Source organism: Bubalus bubalis, chromosome 5, assembly GCF_019923935.1.
Source record: "Bubalus bubalis isolate 160015118507 breed Murrah chromosome 5, NDDB_SH_1, whole genome shotgun sequence".
In the NCBI taxonomy this organism is placed as follows: domain Eukaryota; kingdom Metazoa; phylum Chordata; class Mammalia; order Artiodactyla; family Bovidae; genus Bubalus; species Bubalus bubalis.
Genome location: NC_059161.1, coordinates 13,255,395 through 13,275,353, shown reverse-complemented (window position 1 = coordinate 13,275,353; position 19,959 = coordinate 13,255,395). Strand labels below are relative to the sequence as shown.

Genomic DNA, 19,959 nt, shown 5'->3' with positions numbered 1-19,959 from the left:
AACTATCTTGAGTTACCACAGGATGTGTGGATATTAAGTTAATTTAGTAGTCGTATATAAGAGGAATTATGTAGCCCTCTCTAAAACTTCTTATAGTATCTGAAGCAAATGAAGTCCAGAGAGATTCCTAGTTCTTGATGTCACATAAAGCCAATTTTAGAACAGCAAGTTATTTCCACTTTCTTTATTATTTTTTTCAATGTGGTATTATTATCAACATATTTATTATATGATTCCCTGATAGCTGAGTTGGTAAAGAAACCACCTGCAGGGCAGGAAATCCCAGTTTGATTCTTGGGTCGGGAAGATCCACTGGAGAAGGGATAGGCTACCCACTCCAGTATTCTTGGGCTTCCCTCGTGGCTCAGCTGGTAAAGAATCTGCCTGCAATGTGGGAGACCTGGGTTCGATCCCTGGGTTGCGAAGATCCCCTGGAAAAAGGAAAGGCTACCCACTTTAGTGTCCTGGCCTAGAGAATTCCATGGACTGTATAGTCCATGGGGTCCCAAAGAGTTGGACACGACTGAGTGACTTTCACTCACTCACTCACTCACTCAGAGAAATGAAAACCTACAAAGTAATTTGCCTTGAGTTATGGTTTGAAATAGAAAAATAAAATTTGCTTCCTTGAACTGTATGTCAATCCTGGGCTAGGAATACAGTGTGTGTGTTAGTCACTCAGTTGTGTCTGACCCTTTGTGACCCCATGGACTATAGTCCTCTAGGCTCCCCTGTCTGTGGAATTCTCCAGGCAAGAATACTGGAGTGGTTTGCCATGTCCTTCTCCAGGGTATCTTCCCAGCCCAGGGATGGAACTCAGGTCTCCTGCGTTGCAGGCAGACTCTTTACTGTCTGAGCCACCAGGGAAGGCCCAGGAATGCAGTAGATATTACTATTCCCATTTTACCTTTGAATGATGAGGAATATAGGGCTCTTATTAACCACACTGCTAGAAAGGAACAGAATCCATATTTGTCCAACTCCTAAGCCCATCCTGTCTGCAAGCATTTAGCCAGTCCAGTCCACCACCATGCTAATATCCTCAAGAATGTGAAAAGTCCCATTCTTGACTTGTAACACCTAAATTAAGTAGTTTAGCTTAGAAATTCACAGTTGTTTTATAATTTCCAAGGACATAACTTTATTTCAAGTGATGCTATAGATTTCTAAGCATAGAGTAGAAGTCATATTCTAAGTGAACCTATTTATGTGACTTCACCTTATTAAGAATATTTATATCATTTTTTAGATGAATAAAGAGAATTAATATGAGAAAAGGGAGTGCACATCAGTCTGTTTGGTGTTAACCTCTTCGAAGTTGGAGCTTTTAATACAATTACATTGTTTCTAACATTTAAATACTTTTCTCCCTTTTCCTCTCTGAAGGAGGCATCTTCCGACTTTAAAGAGCATTTCAGATAACTCAATGTTTAAAATATTTCTCAATAGCGATGTGGAGTCTAAGATACACACACACACACACACACACACACATATATATATATATATACCATGATAATGTTACAAAAAACATACATGGTAGATTTCAGGATGTGGGTGAAAGGAACATTCTTCATTTGCATCATTTCTAAATATTGTTTTGTTTGAGGGAAGATTGTTTATCCATTGGCCATTCTTCTTTGCTTCTTTCAGATTATAATGTTTTCCACTTTTTCAAGAGTGTGTAAAACATACCCCACCCTGCATTTTGTGAATGAATGTTGCCATCTTAAACAGGTATTGAGTAATAACCAGGGGAAGTCACACCATGATGCTTCACATCATCTATTAGGAACAATCAGGAACATGAAATGGCAAGTGCCTGCTATCTGGACAGAGTCCACTTAAACGAAGACGCAGAAGAAAGAGAAGTTAAAACATGAGGCTGAGACATGTGACCAACTCATTTCTCAAACTTCGTTTGGTTTCAGTGATGAGTCTTTTAGGAAGGAAGTTGGAAAGTAAACAGAAGATAACCTTTTGTGTTATGTTCTCAAAAAAGCAATCTATTTTCTGAATTTCCTTCATGGATTAATCTTACAGCAATTTGGCCATTTATTTTTCTGAGTAACATAACGTAGAATGCTGAAATAGTAATACATTCTACTTAATCTAAGGCCTTTAAATTAATTATTATAGTGAGAGTAATCTGATTACTTTTGAATACCAACGGTATTTAGTGAGGATCCACAGAATTAGTGCTTTTTGTCTGGATTAAAAAACAGAATGATTTTCTAAACTGTTTACTATTCATCTTAAACTGCTTCCCTCTACTTCAAACACAGACTGTGGCTAAGCTCTGCAAAAACTTGAGTCCTTAGTAATACACTGAAATTGGAGGTCAAGTTGGGGGACAATTGTAATTTTTAAATCATTTTTTAAACTTCAACTATGGAAAAAAGCAGCTCTGAATATCCTAAGTCTATGATATTAAGTTGTTAAAATATAATTATTAGGCAAGTTATAACATTTGTCAACGCTGTCTATCTATCTATGTATATTTTTTTGGTCACACCACACAGCTTGTGGATCTTATTTCTCTGACCAGTGGATCAGACCTGGGCCCTCAGCAGTGAGAGCTTGGAATCCTAACCACAGCATTGCCAGGGAATTGCCTATCTATATCCATACCTATGGAATGAAGGAAAGTAAAGAAACAAAAAGAGACCCATTTTTAAAATGATAAGTAGCAGTTTCTTGATTACTAAAGTGATCATTCATGTAATGTAAAATATGTAACAACCACATTTCACTTAGATTTCAATTTTGAGAGGTGTGTTTATTTACTTTTATATTTTCTTCATCTTCCTAATTACCAGGTTATCAGCAAGCGCACTAATCAAGAAGAAACTGCCTTTCAGGAATTCCCTGGTGATCCAGTGGTTAGGACTCTTTGCTTTCACTATTGAGGGCCCAGATTTGACCCCTGGTCAGAGAAGGCAATGGCACCCCACTCCAGTACTTTGCCTGGAAAATCCCATGGATGGAGGAGCCTGGTAGGTTGCAGTCCATAGGGTCGCTAAGAATCGGACACAACTGAGCGACTTCACTTTCACTTTTCACTTTCATGCATTGGAGAAGGAAATGGCAACCCACTCCAGTATTCTTGTCTGGAGAATCCCAGGGACAGGGGAGCCTGGTGGCTGCCGTCTATGGGGTCACACAGAGTCGGACACGACTGAACTGACTTAGCAGTAGCAGCAGGGAACTAAAATCCCGCATGCTGTGCAGTGCAGTGAAAAAAAGAAAAAAGTTAAAGAAAAAAAATTGCTTTTCACTGAGATTTTCAAATGCTTTCTTGTGATTAAAGTATGCTAGCTTTAGCACATAAAGTTTATTACAATTATTTTCATTCCTCATTGATTTGCTTTTATTTTTCATTATTTTTATTGTGATTATTAAATAAGCTACTTTCATGAAAGTTATATGTATTTAATTCTATATGCAGTAATTGGTTATGAGATGCCAGGAACATTTCCATTTATAAGGAATAAGATGGCCCACTCCGAATCTTTACTTAAGCTCTCACATGGTAAACTCTGTATCCAAACAGAGTGGCTAGGAGCTCTCATTCACATAGAAAAATAGTCTACATAAGTGGAAAATCAACAAAGTCAATCAAAATCACATAATCACAGTGTGTTGTACATCTAAGAATATAAAGATTAGTTCACATATTTTTAGCAGGAGGAATAGAAAAATTAGGTAGCATCCTACCTTGAGTGATGGAGCTGATGATCCTTATAGAAGAAGGCAGATTCTGAAGACTTAATCATATGTGAATGTGTGTTTTAATTTGTTCTTTTGTTGTGTGAGAGAAGTCAAATGGATCCAACACAGTTACATTTAAATAATGGAACCTAAAAAAAAGGAGAGAGGGAGAGAAGGGTATCAGTATTCTCCTGATAAGAAGAAAACTGAAAGATATGATAGTAACTGCATTCAAATATATGAGATTTGCATTTCATTGACATTCCTTGTTAGCTATTTCTTCATATCTCTAAATGGAGAAGGCAATGGCACCCCACTCCAGTACTCCTGCCTGGAAAATCCCATGGACGGAGGAGCCTGGTAGGCTGCAGTCCAAGGGGTTGCTGAGGGTCGGGCATGACTGAGCGACTTCACTTTCACTTTTCACTTTCATGCATTGGAGAAGGAAATGGCAACCCACTCCAGTGTTCTTGCCTGGAGAATCCCAGGGACGGGGGAGCCTGGTGGGCTGCCGTCTGTGGGGTCACACAGAGTCGGACACGACTGAAGTGACTTAGCAGCAGCAGCAGCATATCTCTAAAAGAAAAATAAAAGGCAGTTTGAGCACTGGTAAGTCTCTAAATCGACAACGTTTTTTGTTTTGTTTTGAGCAATTTCAATATTTAATAAAGGATTGACTGAGTTAATTTCAATATACAGTCATTAAAAGAAGAGAAAGAAAAGAAAGAAAAGTAGTGGCACATACATCATCAAATTTGACTGAGCAACATCCAGACGTAAACAGCAGTGAGAAGTCCCTTGTTAACAGCAATCTGAAGTCCCAACTGGGAAGAGGTCCCAGGCTGTGAATTCACCCCATGGATGAGACTTCAAATTTCAGTTTTGGGGCTCCCAATTAGAATTCCAAACTGATATAATCAGTTTGCATGCAAAAATGCAGCTCTGATTTTTCTTTAACATTTACAAAGCTATTTGTTTCATCTGGATTTTCTGGATGAAAGTCACTAGATTTTCTGGACCCCAGGGGGCTGGCCAGGCCTCTAATGGCTCAAGAAAAGCCAATACCCACTTGCTGTCTTATCTAAAGTGCCTCTTGACTTTCTGGTAACAATTAGTGTGTTTGAGGCAGGTATGTAGTCCAGGCAGGGTCAGAAATCAGTCAAAGGCCTGCTCTCTTCTTCATTTTAATTTCCCTATCAAAATCATAACCATGGCCAAGCTTCCATCTGAAACTTACTTTTTGCCACTGCCGTGCAGAAGAGCAGACTCTGATGCTTCCTGAAGAGATTTCTTAGGATTCATTTCTTAACAACTTTCATCATCATAAAATCTATCAGATTTTATTCTGACTGGTATGAGGTGATACCTCATCATAGCTTTGATTTGCATTTCTCTAATAATGAGAGATGTTGAGCATCTTTTCATGTGTATATTGGCCATCTGTATGTCTTCTTTGGAGAAATGTCTGTTCAGGTCTTTTGCCCATTTTTTGATTGGGTTGTTTGTTTTTCTGATAATTAAGCTGTATGGGCTGCTTATATATGTTGGAGATTAACCCTTTATCATTGCTTCATTCGCAATTATTTTCTCCCCTTCTAAGGGTTATCTTTTCATCTCATCTATAGTTTCCTTTGCTATAAAAAGCTTTACTTTTCATTAGGTCCCATTTTTTTATTTTTGTTTTTATTTTCATTATTCTAGGAAGTGAGTCAAAGAGAATCTTGCTGCAATTTATGTCAAAGAGTGTTCTGCCTCTTTTCTTCAAGTTTTTTTAGTTTCTGGCCTTACATTTGTCTTTAATCCATTTTGAGTTTATTTTTGTATATGGTGCTAGGAAGTATTCTGATTTCATTCTTCTATATGTAACTGTCCAGTTTTCCCACCACCAGCTATTGAAAAGGTTGTATATTCTTGCCTGCTTTGTCCAAGATAAGGTGCCCATAGGTGTGTGGGTTTATCTCAGGCTTTCTATCTTGTTCCATTGGTCTATATTTCTGTTTTTGTGCCAGTACCATACTGTCTTTAGGGCTTCCCTCATAGCTTAGTCAGTAAAGAATATGTCTGCAATGCAGGACACCAGGGTTCGATTCCTGGGTCGGGAAGATCCCCTGGAAAAGGAAATGGGAAACCATTCCAGTATTCTTGCCTGGAGAATCCCATGGACAGAGGAACCTGGTGGGCTACAGTCCATAGGGTCGCAAAGAGTCACACACGACTGAAGTGACTTAACATGCATGCATGCATAGTTTTCTGCATACAGGTCTTTTGTCTCTTTAGGTAGATTTATTCCTAGGTACTTTATTCTTTTTGTTACAATGTTAAATGGAATTATTTCCTTAATTTCTCTTTCTGATTTTTCATTGGTCGTGTATAGGAATGCAAGGGATTTCTGCATATTAATTTTGTATCCTGCAACTTTACTAATTCATTGATTAGTTCTAGTAATTTTCTGGTGGCATCTTAAGGATTTTTTTTATGAATAGTATCATGTCATCTACAAACAGTGAGAGTTTTACTTCTTTTCCAATCTGGATTCCTTTTATTTCTTTTTCTTCTCTGATTGTCATGGCTAGGACTTCCAAAACTATATTGAATAATAGTGGTGAGAGTGGGCACCCTTGTCTTGTTCCTAATTTTAGAGTAAATGCTTTCAGTTTTTCACCATTGAGAATAATGTTTGCTGCGGGTTTGTCATATATGGGCTTTAATATGTTGAGGTAGTTTCCTTATATGCCCATTTTCTGGAGAGTTTTTTTTTTTTTATCATAAATGGGTGTTGAATTTTGTCAAAAGCTTTCTCTGCATGTATGGAGATGATCATATGGTTTTTACCTTTCAGTGTGTTAATTTGGTGTATCACATTGATTGATTTGCATATATTGAAGAATTCTTGCATCCCTTGGATAAACTCCACTTGATCCTAGTGTATGATTCTTTTAACCATTAACCTATTAAAGGACATTTGGATAATTTCCAGCTTTTAGCTACTTTTGTGTTGAAAAGATTTTTGCACGAATATAGGTTTTATTTTTCTAGTGTAAATACCCAAGAGATCATTGGCTAGATTATATGATATGGTAGGAAAAATAATGGCCCTCCAACAATGTCCAGGCCCAATCCTTAGAATCTGTGAATACGTTGCCTTATGTGGCAAAAGGGACTTTGTATATGCAAATATATTAAGGATTTTGAGGAGGGAAGAATTTCCTTGATTACCTTCATGGGCTCAAAACAATCAAAAGGGCCTTAATGAGAAAGAGGCAAAAAGGTCAGAGTCACAGATATTTGAAGATGCTACCCTGCTGGCTTTGAAGATAAAGAGACATGAGCCAAGGAATTGCAAGTGGCTCCTAGAAGCTGGGAAAGGTGAGGAATAGATTCTTCCCTAGAGCTTCCAGAAGAAACACAGTTCTGCTCACAGTTTGATTTTAACTCACAAGACCTATTCTTACTTCTGACCTCTGAAACCGTAGGTAATGAATTTGTGTTGTTTTCAGCTAGTAAGTTTGTGGTAATTTGTTAACAGCTTAAATATAAAGCTAATACATATTGTAAATGATTTTTTTGTGTTTTTTTTAGAAGGGACTCCCAAACTATTTTCCAAAGTGAACGAGGATGGGAAATTGTAGTAGATGTGACTGATACAGGCAGGGATAGATCACTAAGTCTTATAGGATAAGATAAGTTTAGATTTATCCATTGTGGAATAGGAAATCATCAGAAGATTTCCTTGGAAGAAAAGCTATGACCAACCTAGACAGAATATTATAAAGCAGAGACATTACTTTGCCAACAAAGGTCCGTCTGATCAAAGCTATGGTTTTTCCAGTGGTCATGTATGGATGTGAGAGTTGGACTATAAAGAAAGCTGAGCACCGAAGAATTGATGTTTTGAACTGTGGTGTTGGAGAAGGCTCTTGAGAGTACCTTGGACAGCAAGGAGATCAAACCAGTCAATCCTAAAGGAAATCAGTCCTGGGTGTTCATTGGAAGGACTGATGCTGAAGGTGAAACTCTAATACTTTGGCCACCTGATGTGAAGAGCTGACTCATTGAAAAAGACCCTGATGCTGGGAAAGATTGAAGGCAGGAGGAGAAGGGGATGACAGAATGAGATGGTTGGATGGCATCACTGACTTGATGGACATGAGTTTGAGTAAACTCTGGGAGGTGGTGATGCACAGGGAAGCCTGGCATGCTGCAGTCCATGGGGTCACAGAGTCGGACATGACTGAGTGACTGAACTGAACTGAACTGAGAAGATTTCAAACAAGCGAAGGGGCATGATATGATTTATGTGTGAAAATGATCACTCTTGTTGCTATGACAGTGATTTGGAATGAGGCAAGAATAGAGAACACCAATTAAGAGCTTATTACATCGATAAGGTTGATTGCCATGGAGTTGGATGGAAAGTGACAGATTTAAGATTTGTGTGCAGGAATATAGACAAAAGATTTGCTGCTGGACTGGCTATGAGTGTGAAGGAAAGAGATGCTTTTGCTTGAAAACTAGGCAATAGTGGTGTCTTTAATATTGAATGATTATTATTTGGAGTATGTGGTGCTGAAAGGGCAGAGATATAAAATAAGCCACTAAATATATGAATTTGAGTTGTTAATTGACAGAGGTTGGTTCTAGAAACAAATCTGAGAGTGATTAGTTAGTGGTTCAGTTTTTAAACTTGGACAGGATTAACCTGGAAGAGTACAGATAAAGAAGAGAAAGAGGAATGAGGACACCTTAATTTATAGTGATGATGAGGGTTCCCCAGGTGGATCAGAGGTAAAGAATCTGCCAGCCAATGCAGGAGATGCAGGTTCAACCTCTGGTCAGGAAGGTCCCTTGGAGGAGGAAATGGCAACCCACTCCAATATTGTTTCCTGGGAAATCCCATGGACAGAGGAGCCTGGAGGGCTACAGTCCATGGGGTTGCAAAGAATCAGACACAACTGAGTGACTGAGCACACACACACACCACACACAATGTATGAAGAGCTTTAAAAATAAACAACCCAATAGTAACTCTGTATAGAAGGGGAGAAAGAGGAGGAGAGTATAAAACCATGAAGCCAATAAAAAAAAAAACTTACAGTACAAATGCTATAGACATTTGTGTTGAATGTGACTGAGAAGTCAAATAATCTGTTTATGGCTGAACTTAAGTTGTGTCAGTTACATACAATGGAGAGTACACCAAGAAATGAGGGAATGCGTCTCAAGATGGACAATAGAATCTGAGTTAGATGCATAAGGAAGGAAATGAGGAGATAGGAGGTGATAAGGTTTGGTGAATCAATAGGTTCAGTGAAGCTGAAGACAGATGCTAGAGCATGAATACTAAAATATGGGACCTGCAAGTGTTGGTAGTAAAAGATAATTGAAATGAAGATTTTGGAAATGGTACAGTAATTAATGATGAGATCAAAGTCTGTATGATCATAGGAAATATGGAAGAAGGCAACACTAAAACAGAAGACAAGAGACCCCAGGCAGGATGTTAAACATGCAGTCCACGTGGATATTGAAATTACCTAGATGTCAAGAGTAGCAAATGACAGAGCCAATGAACCTGGTATCAATGATTCACCCAACTGAACTTAATCTCTCCTTCTTTCAACTTTCTTTTAAATTCTGTACCTCCTTAGCAGCTTTGCCTTATTCTTTGCCTTTTGTGTACTTTTTTCCCTACTTCTTTGGAAGGAATGATGCTAAAGCCGAAACTCCAGTACTTTGGCCACCTCATGCGAAGAGTTGACTCATTGGAAAAGACTCTGATGCTGGGAGGGATTGGAGGCAGGAGGAGAAGGGGACAACAGAGGATGAGATGGCTGGATGGCATCACTGACTCGATGGATGTGAGTCTGAGTGAACTCTGGGAGATGTTGTTGGACAGGGAGGCCTGGCGTCTGCGATACATGGGATCGCAAAGAGTCGGACACGACTGAGCGACTGAACTGAACTAAACTGAAGATTAGGCAATGAAAATAAGTTTGTTGCTATCTCTCTTCTATAGGACAAAGCACCCATTGTCTAATACAGTGTTTCCATGTATGAGAGATGATAATAGTGACCTTAACACCTCTATATGATGGAGGGCAGAACAATTTCACTAAGGGCCAGTCTGGTTTGGAAGAGACAGGAGAATAATGCTTTAGAGAAATCATCTCATGACAAAGATATACAGAAACAGTCAAAATTTATTTTAGAAGAGGTTTTCAATTTTTAAATAATACAAAAATAAACAGCTATTTGTTTCAACACTTACAGTTTACATAAATTAATTTAATCATACATAGTCTGAGGCACCAAAACACTCACATATTCCAAATTCCCAGATTCAGTCATTCAGATATTAACAAATCAGTTTTTTAAAAAATCAATGAAGGTAACAGTTTTTTTAATACAAGCTCTTCTACTATTGACTCTTTCTTAACCATAAATCATTTAAACATAAGATCTTGAAAATTCCCCTGAGTTATTTCTCTTTAATGAAATTTCATTTTTCTCCCTTTGCCTAACAGGCATACCTTTTCAATTATTTACATAAATACTGATTTTCAGTGCATGATTTAAAAATATGAAGACCCACAGTGCTTTGTAAAGAATGTTTCTCCAGAAGTTAGGGGTGAATGAATTAATGAAACATCCACAAGTCCTTCAAAAATGTATACACCATCAGTGCCATAGCACATCCAGGGTAATGAGACAACGTTCTCTGTGGGCTGGTGAATAGGGAAACCTTAAAGACGAATTCCAACTTTCCATCTCAATATACCAGAGTTGGATTCCTAACATGTTTTCACAAATCTTAATCCAAACATTAATGTTATAGTAATAATTCGGAGAGGTAATCCTAAAAGATACACTGATTCTGACATAATGCCAAAAAAGAACATCATGTAGCCTTAAACCCAGTTTATAATAGTCATCCTAAGAAGACATAATAGCTCTCAATAAATTAATATACAGTACCAGAAAATGTCAACTGACAATGAGATGTGGAAAAGAAGCATTGTCTCCCTGGGAACTATTCAGCAATTATTTGCTTTTAAATGAGGAAAGACATTAATTAGAATAGGAATACGTTCTTGGTGTCGAGAACCCCCTACGGCTTTAAGGTATTGGGCTCTTTATCAGGTTATAGTTTATTTGTAAAGTTCTCTGCCTTTCACTTAAAATGAATGTATACCTTTTTGTAAAGGCCTTTTGTAGTAGTTCTGAGCTGAGGATTTCCTGAAAACTTGCATAAGTTCAGGTAAGAAAGGACAGGCAGAGTCCAAAAAACACACACTCAGACCTTAAAACCAGGAAAACAAAGTAGTCGAAGTAAACTGATCTGAAAATGGCTAAAAGAAGACTATAAAAGGACCAGTGCGTAGACAGCTGTTTCTCAGGCATCATAGGAGACACCCTGGAAATACGATAGTGTCGAAATGTGCAGCATTTTGTCCTCTTGCAACAGCACTTACATGTTCAAACTTAGCTTTTGTTCTTATTATAAGTTGAAATTCAAGTAAAAAGACGTCCTACTCATTTCCCATTGGATTGTACAGAAGAATGAAAACTGCTTTCCCCTTTAACTTGAAGAAACTTCGACATCTTTAAAATCAACATGAAAATCTTCACAAGTATGACCCCCTTTTTCTCCTTAACAGAAGATGTTAAGTAACACAAGGAGTTTCATATAAATATTAAATAATTAAGTTAAAAGAAACAGTTTATATAAATAAATAAATATGATCGGCAGGCTTCTACAGTTCGGTTGAACGTTCCTTTAGTAGGACTGTGGGGTTGATATCATCTAGTCCAGAGTGGGAAGAGCTTGCATTAATGGTGACTGTTTTGGTGAGGTGTGTATCTTGAACACTGAATGAGGTAAAGGGACAGCCTTTCACGTTACTGCAGATGAGAGACCGAATTGAGGCAGTGTTGATGATTTTAAAACCTACTTCTCCACCAAAAGTGCTAGGCTTCCAGTACTCAGGAGAGCATATAGGATTACCCATAAGTCCTTTCAGGGAGAATGGTGCTCCAGCTTCTACCATGGTCTCCCCAAAGATGGCGTCTGGACGGGGCTTCTCTACCAGAAGGGCGGGATAAAACTCCATGGCATCTATGTCTCCATACAGCGCTTCTAACTCTGCAGCCATTTCCTTCTCTCCTGTGAGGGTGACAAGGACAAAGATACAACCAATGTCAAACTTTTGACAAAATGAAGAGTTTTACCCCTTTGCTCAATTTGTTTTCAATTTCTCTGTTGTTTCCATTTGCCCCTTGACTCTTTGAAGGAGTTTAGAAACTGTTTCCCACCTGTAAGTTCCTCAAATGATTCATAGGGCTTCAGCAGAAAACGTTTGCGATACTCATTAAAAGACTGGTATTTCATCTCTCTGCTCTGGTCAATTGAAGCCTTTGATACTTTCTCTACTGCGACTGGAAGATTCCTACCGCCAGCGACCTGTGGAATATGAATTAAATTGTAGAACACATTAATTAAGTTTTAGGCATATGTAAGATTTTTTTTGTTTGTTTTCTTTTTTTGGCCATGCTAAGTGGCCTGTGGGATTTCAGTTCCCTGACCAGGGACTGAACCCAACCCCTCAGCAGTGAGAGCAAGAAATTCTAACCACTGCACCACCAGGGAATTCCCAAGATTTCTATTTTAAAAACATCCCTTGAGTGCCAAGTAGGTAAACTGAAGCTATCAGTGGAGACCTAAACTATAAGTTTGGAATATTTATAGATTATTTCTATGATTTAGATTATAATGGTAAAATTATATTATAATCAAGATCATATAATATTAAATATATATATATATATATATATATATATTACACGGCCTTCTTATTTCAAGGAAAGATTACTAGCAATAATTAATCTTTCAGTAAGTTTAAGAAAAATCTTTCCTGCAGCAGACATTCTAGTTACCAACTAGTCCTTTGTTTTATTTTATTTTTCACTAATAATGCTTACCCTGCCAGCCCTTTGCCTGGTGAATGATTCAACAAACTGAGTGACACCATGTTTCAGTAAGACAGAGTTGTTATAGATAAACTGCTGATAGTTGTACTCCTGGCCATCAATCTGAAAGACGTCAGGCAGAAGGGGATGCCAGTGGTAGAGCGTGTTAAACTCAGCAGCAATACGGTTCTGGTACTGGAACTGTTGGTTGAAAAGCAGCTCTGGGTCAAACTTCAGTTTGAAGTGATAGCCACTCAAGTGCTGCACGTAGTCTTCAATCACAATCTTAATAGTTTCTCCTACAGGCACAAAATAAAAAATTGAAAACATGAATTCTTTCTGCTCACAAATGTTCAAGCAACTGAAATGCAACTGGTCATTTGGCATTCCTATCTAGATTTTCTTTTCCACCATTGAGAGGTAGGTGTCTGAGCAATCCAGCTGAAGGACTGAATGAATATGGAGCAGGTGATTGTACATGCATGACACTCCCCCAGAATTATATTCCTCCCAAACAAAGGAAACAAGTTAGTTTTCTCTGAGGAAGAGGGTTTTCTTTAAGTGATTTGCTCTTCTTGCTTACCTATCAGGATTAGCCTGCTTGTCTGGAACAACTGCTCATCGCCCCATTCTGGATGCTCTTGTTTAAGCACATCACACACTCTGTTGTGTTCCCGCAGCCAAATGGTGGCGTACATCATCAGACCAGGCACCAGACCAAAGACCTCCTGGCCCACAGCAAACTTCAAGTGTTCAGGAACATGAGGCGGGTAGATCATTTCGACCTGAGTATCTTTGACTGTGGGAGGATACATCTCTCCATTAATCATCTAAAAAAGTATCAGTAAGAAGAGGTAAGAAACAAATTTTCATCATTAGAGATTTGGAACATAGGTAGGTGATGAGTGGTAATGAATTCTTAATATTTAAATGGAACAAACCTGATATTTCATTTTTCCATCCTTGAAAAGGCGCAGCTTATGCTGTCTCTCTAAAGATTCACCATAAATGTGACTTAAGTCCACCTAGAAGATTATGGAAAATTTTTGATTTGCTACTGAAGTTGTTCTTATGTAAAATGCCTAGGATGTATTTATTACTAAATAATGTGATGATGTAGTTTGCTTTAAAATTTTCAGTAACACATTTTTTTTTCACAGCCACAAAATAATAAATTAACTTGCTTATCCACTAAAAATAACCCCATAGCTTATAAATCTAAATGTCTCCTATTAGTGTCTCATATGGAGCCTGTATCAGAAATTTTCACTCTAATTATATGATATTTCTTTTAAAAAGCAGCAGAAAATGTTTTGATATAAAATACTTATTAATTGAAGCTATGTCACTGAAACCCAAGAGATAATAATGCTGCAAAAATCTCACCTTATAATATTTAAGGCAGCATAATCAAGGTAACAAATTTTTTTGAAGACAACTTTTTTGCAGATCCAATATTTTAAACTAAAAATATGAGTCAAACTACAAATAATAATCTGTATATACATATGTAAGTATGCGTTATGTATTTTTTTACTCAACCAGTGAGATAAAATGGAAACTCCATTAAGGTTTTTACACATAGAACTTGATTTGCTACAAATTATCATTTAACTCTGTCTTACCCCATGGTTCTTTCCCTTAGTGAAAGCTGGTCCTCGTTCAAAATCTGTCTTGAAAAATTGATGGGTGAAGTGCTGGGCAAAGAATGCAAACATCAGATTTGTGCCCTGGGGATCAGGAATGAACTTTCTTCTTAGAAGTACTTTTTTCACAACTTCTTTTGAATCAGGAAGCTCTTTCCTCCCTATAAAAAATGAGAAAGCCAAAATAAGGACCCATCTATATATTTAAGGAAGCAGAGAGTGAACTGTCAATTTACCAGGGTCTTCTTCACTTGCAGGAAAAATACAACTTTGAACAGGATCATATTAATGGAAGTTCTAAGATATAGGGGAACAGCCTCTTACTGAATAATCTACTTTAGTATTAATTCAGTTTTAATGAAAGAATTTGAGAACATATGACTTTATACCAAAATGTCTGGGCTTCCCTGGTGGCTCAGATGATAAAGAATCTGCCTGCAATGCAGAAGACCCAGATTCAATACCTAGGGTTAGGAAGATACTCTAGAGAAAAGAATGGCAACCTACTCCAGTACTCTTGCCTGGAGCATTCCATGGACATAGAAGCCTGGCTAGCCACAGTCCATGGGGTCGCAAAGAGTCGGACACAATTGAGTGACTAACATTTTCACTTTTTCATACCAAAATGCATATTTGCTTCCATGGAATAGTTTACATGGACTCACAATTTCAAAAAATATCCAGAGATATACATAAGAAGGGAAAAAATGGTTTTATTAACAAATAATCATAGTTTGGAGTCAAAATTTCTAGGTATCAATCCAATCCCAGTTATAGTTAATATAACTCTGTCTCCTCTCACTCACCTTTCACACCCATGGGTGTTGGGCAGTCATCAGGCACCGGAGGAAGAGCTCTGGTATAATAAGACAGGTTAGAAAAGGCTTCCCAGCTTTTATAGCTGTAGTGCACATTATAAGTTGGCGGACTCTCAATCAAATGTGATCTTGCTGAAATTTTAGAGGAAAAAAAATGTTATTTGTTCCCATCCACAAGGCAAATCAATGCTCATTTTTATTGTATAATGTACAAAGTGGCACTAGTATAAATTTAATTTAATTAATACAAAGATACTCTATTTTAAAGCAATCATACTTTAAAGCCTGCTACTGGTGCTCAAAAAAGAGGAAAGAATGATGCATTAAAAGGCATCTTTGATAAAGTATATATTCTTTACAGAAGATGTTTTGGTCTAGCCATTTTGATTTTTTTCAAATAACCATCCACTTATTGTTCAAGAGGCCCATGAGCAAAATGTCTGTGCTTGACACTCACATTAGAAAAAAGGTTACTTTATTGCCGACCCCAATCCAAATTATTCATTTATTTTAATGGGTGCAATTCTGTGCCCCATGGCCATTCAATAAACAACTGGACCACGTCTCCTTCACAAACTGTCGAGAACAGTGAAGGTCAGCAGAGGCATGCAGTATTTTAAGTAGAATTCTGCCTGTGAGACAGAACTTTAGAAACTTCAAGGGATTCAGATGTCAATATTTTTGGCCATTAAGATAGTAGGCAAACTAAAATGGTATATTTAAACATGTCTTGAATTAAGTTTTAAAATCTAAAATTTGTAAAGTACATTTCTCTTTGAGGCAGCTGAGAACCCTAGAAAGTGATTTGTACTTACATGTCAACACATATCTCATAATCATATTTCGCAGGAAGGAGATCTTATTGACAATGTTCCAGACTCCCTTGAAGTGGGTAAGTATGTAGTGCACTGTGTCGGGAGTGGGTTTCAGGAGTAATTTTATTCTCGTCAGAAATTCGGCTGCAATGAGAAGAAAAAGAAATTAACGGGACACATTATAAGACACAATTCTGTAAAATGGTAACTGTATATACCCCATTCCAAATGAGGGCACTCAACAACAAACTTACGTGTGGTACAGTTTTCACCGTAGAATCCTGTTCGGGTACAGTCACATTTATACTGGTCAAATCCTACACTCATACATACACCTCGATTCTGGCATGGATGGGAACAGCAAGGATTTGCTACAAAAACAGTACAGACAGTGAATGAATAATTTTTCAGTGTCAATCTTGACTTAGGCATTTAATTGCTTTACTTACTATGAGTCAACTTCACAATAAAAAATTCAAGAAATATACAGGTAGTCATGGGAAAACTTTTGTTTTTTTCCCAAACTTGCCTCACAGAGTGGTTATAATGTAGAAATACCAACTTCCTTTTCTAAATAAAGGTAACAGATTATTCCACCAGGGAAATTATGTTGCTAAATTTTTCTTAGAAACTTTAGATGCTCAAATTAGCCTTTAGAAGAGGCTCAAAGTAGGACTTTCAAAACTAAAGTGAATAGATCAAGTATTTTAATCAAACTTCGGGTTGTTTTTTTTTTTTCCCTACTTCTTTCTTCTCTGTCATAAAGCTGGAGAAAGATCTGGAGGAAGAACATTCTAAGTTGAGAGGAAAACAAGTGCAAAGGCCCTGAGGCATGCCTGACAGCAGGAGAGGGAGAGTTGGAAGCTAAATTCAGAAAAGGTGAAGGCAGATCCTTCGGGTTTTATGGGAATTTGGGTTTTATTCCACGTGTCAGGAGAGATCATTGAATGATTCACAGTATTAAGGTGGCGTGACTTAATTTACATTAAAAAAAACCGACAAAAACAAACTATAGAGAAATTTGCAAAATAAAAACAGCTTGCTTTTAAGCTATTCTGTTTATCTTAAAAAACAATCTGGTCTTCCCTGGGACGGGAAAGCACTAATTAGGGAAATTGTATAATACAATTATTTTCATTCAATACCAGTTAGGTTCTATACAAAAGCACCTCACATATATTGATCAGATCTTCTTGTGACAACCTGCAAATTAGTATTCCCGTTCCTATTTAGCAGATGAGAAAAGATGGGTGCAATAACTGGCCCATGAGATCAGAGCGGAGGGCAAAGCGGGGCTATCCGTCCGGACTCGGCCTCTGAATTCTGGGAGTATTTATAATACCTGGAGTCCCCGGGAGAAGTCTGAGCAGAAACTCAGCCCGGGTGGACGGAGCCGCGGAATCCCGGGCACAGGCGCCAGGAACTCACTCACCTGCACCGCAGAGCGCCACGGCAGCGCAGAGCAGCAGGGCCCGGGCGAGCATCTCGGCTACGGGCGGGGCGCGGGGTCGGCGGAGGCGTCGAGGTGCGCGGATCGGAGCTGCGGGGCCGGAGGAGGCGCTGTGCGGAGTTCCGGGGCGTCCTCTGACGTTCACTGCGAGTCCTTTGACAACTGGAAGCTAACGGAGCGGACCTTCCTTTTATGCGTGAAATAGCCCACGTGACGGCATGACTGTTTCTTTCCGCCTTTCCTTCCCCCCTTCCAAAACTTTTCCCCCTGTTTCTACTTAAACAATTGCGTAAGACCCGGGTGGGAGTAGGATTTCTTTCTCTTTTTTTAGCTACGCAAACTAGAAAATCGGAGACTTGGGGAGTCGCGCTTGGCTTCCCTACGGTGGTTGCAAAGAGGATCGCCCCCTCCCAGTTCCGACCTTCCAGCGCCCCTCGGCCGGTTTCTCCACCGCTGGCGCCGGGCTTCGCTCCAGATTCCTTTCCTTCTGTCGCGGTTGGGACCGAGGCTTCCGAGAGGGGGTCCGAGGTAGATTTTCTGGGTGAGGGCGGGGGTGGAGAGGGCGACCTCCTGGCTTCCTCTCCCGGAATTGATCAGGGGGCTGGGACGTTCCGGAGCGCAGGGAATTCCCTCGCGCGCCCCCGCCCCTCTCCCCCCACGTCTGGTCCCTCGGCTTTTGGGGGCCGAGGAAGTCACAGTCTGGAGAGACTGGGGAGAATCGGGCCAAGAAAGGCTGACATGTTTTACTCATGTCATGTATTTCAGATGTGTCCTGGTTTCAGTGACTACTCTTAACCTCGTGTAGATGTACGCACATACAAAACTTTAATTTTTTTTTTACTTGACCGAATGAACTGTAATACCTGTAGTCAGTGTATACATACCTGTAGGTTCTTTTTCTAGCTAAGTTGTTTTCAACATAAAAAATACTGTTCTTCATGCTACCACCCCGACGTTGCTTCTTGGAGAGAGGAAATAAAGGTAAATTCCTCCCCTCAAAACTGACCCTGAGCACTTATCCTGTAAATAGTCAATCTGAGATTGAGGGGTCACCGCTGTAACCTTTCCTCTCCTCCCATGAACAAGTGAAGCGGAGGTGACCGGGATGTTTAAGGATGCTCACCGTCCAAAAGATCTGCTTTATGGCATTTCTTTCTCTGCTGCAGTGATTTTCACTGTTTTGGTCACCAGCTCTTCACAGGAGATACCAATTGAAGGAAGTAGATTTTTAGAGCTTGCTTTGTGTGTGTGTGTTTTCTGCCTACTTCTCTAGGATAATGAGTTGTGACAAAGGATTAAAGTATAACATTACACTTACTTTTCAGTTGTCTGGGTTTATTAGGGCCAGTTTTCTAGGCTCATTTTGGAAGGTAATTTGATGAGGAATTCGGATGGAATGGATATGAAGGAAGGGTGATTTTGACAATTTTCAATTTCATCATCTTTTGCTTTTGTTTGATTCTTTCTTGTGGTCTGGAGGGGTGTGTGAAGGTGAAATGCCACCCGCGTCCCCCGCCCCCCAAAAAAGAGAAAAGAAAAAAGTAGCAGCATTGTAGAGCCCTTTAAAAAAAGACAATCAACTTTTTTTCAACATTTTGCTTAATATGATTCTACGTGAGACAAATGACTAAAATTCCATCTCACCCAGGAAGCCTTTCTCTAGTCATATTTAATCATTTCATTTGTGACACTCCCATTTATTGTACTGAGTCGTACCTGAAATTTCAACTAAGAGCATAGATATAAACAATCTTTTAATAATTCCAGTTTTCTGTTTCATTTTAAGTGGTAGGATGTGTCTACTCAAATTTTAAGTGGATATTTAGGATTATCAATATGAGTTTGGTTAGACGCCAAGGAAGAATTCATATTCTGACTCTGTTGGCTTTATATTGTAATCCTGAATTCATTTTGAAGTCATCAGCATCATTGTCCTCATCTGATCTTAATTGTATACCTGCTACGTATAAAAGTGTGTTCTACTGTTTGCAGGGAGACTAAATTCAAAGTGAGAACAAAACAGGGTGTTGCGAATAATCACATTTAGACTAGTTGGAACTTAAAGAAATTGAACTCCATTTCATAGTGGAAATTCAATTTAAAAATACCTATTCGGTTAAACTACTTGGTTTAATCTGTAACTTCTGTAGCACAATAGAGTTGCATATACCCATGCTGTCAGAAAATAGTTCAAAGATAAAAATGACACTTTAAGGATGGGTGCAGTTTAGAAAGGAAGTCCGGTTATGGACTTGAGGGAAAACTGTTATGGTTTATTAACTTTGGTAAGTCTGGGACAGTAAAATAGAATGGGTAGTGCATTTGGGGATGCTAGTCATGGGGGAATATTAAATGTCCCAGACCAAATCAAAATGGCTAAGTCCTGTCTTGTGTGGAAAAGTACTTTGATTATTATGCCATGATGTGTCACAGCATAAAAAATAAGATTATAATCATGTGAGATTTATGTTTTTCACCTGTGTCTGTGTTTAGTGTTTCTGTGTTCATTTTAGACAAATACATATACTGTTATATAAAATGTATTAGTCTCT

At 38.6% G+C, this 19,959-nt stretch overlaps 1 protein-coding gene across 1 annotated transcript; it reads right to left on the bottom strand.

Moving 5' to 3' along the window:
- Window positions 1-9,893: 9,893 nt before the first annotated feature.
- PTGS2 (prostaglandin-endoperoxide synthase 2) lies at window positions 9,894-18,179 on the bottom strand. The gene is made up of 11 exons (XM_025285468.3): window positions 17,829-18,179; window positions 17,390-17,576; window positions 16,212-16,328; window positions 15,958-16,101; window positions 15,131-15,274; window positions 14,304-14,485; window positions 13,620-13,703; window positions 13,262-13,508; window positions 12,691-12,977; window positions 12,025-12,172; window positions 9,894-11,875 (listed from the first exon to the last, which is right to left on the bottom strand). Exons 1-11 carry the CDS (start codon window positions 18,156-18,158, stop codon window positions 11,466-11,468), a joined length of 2,280 nt encoding a protein of 759 aa, XP_025141253.2. The 5' UTR covers window positions 18,159-18,179; the 3' UTR covers window positions 9,894-11,465.
- Between the last annotated feature and the right edge of the window lie 1,780 nt (window positions 18,180-19,959).

Excerpts from the sequence above, each read along its gene's own strand:
- PTGS2 (XM_025285468.3), bottom strand. The coding sequence starts at position 18,158 with ATGAGTAAAACATGTCAGCCTTTCTTGGCCCGATTCTCCCCAGTCTCT. Across the intron at positions 13,509-13,619 it reads ATGGAAAAATGAAATATCAG|ATGATTAATGGAGAGATGTA; the intron begins GTTTGTTCCATT and ends ATACTTTTTTAG. Across the intron at positions 12,173-12,690 it reads CCAGGCAAAGGGCTGGCAGG|GTCGCTGGCGGTAGGAATCT; the intron begins GTAAGCATTATT and ends CATATTCCACAG.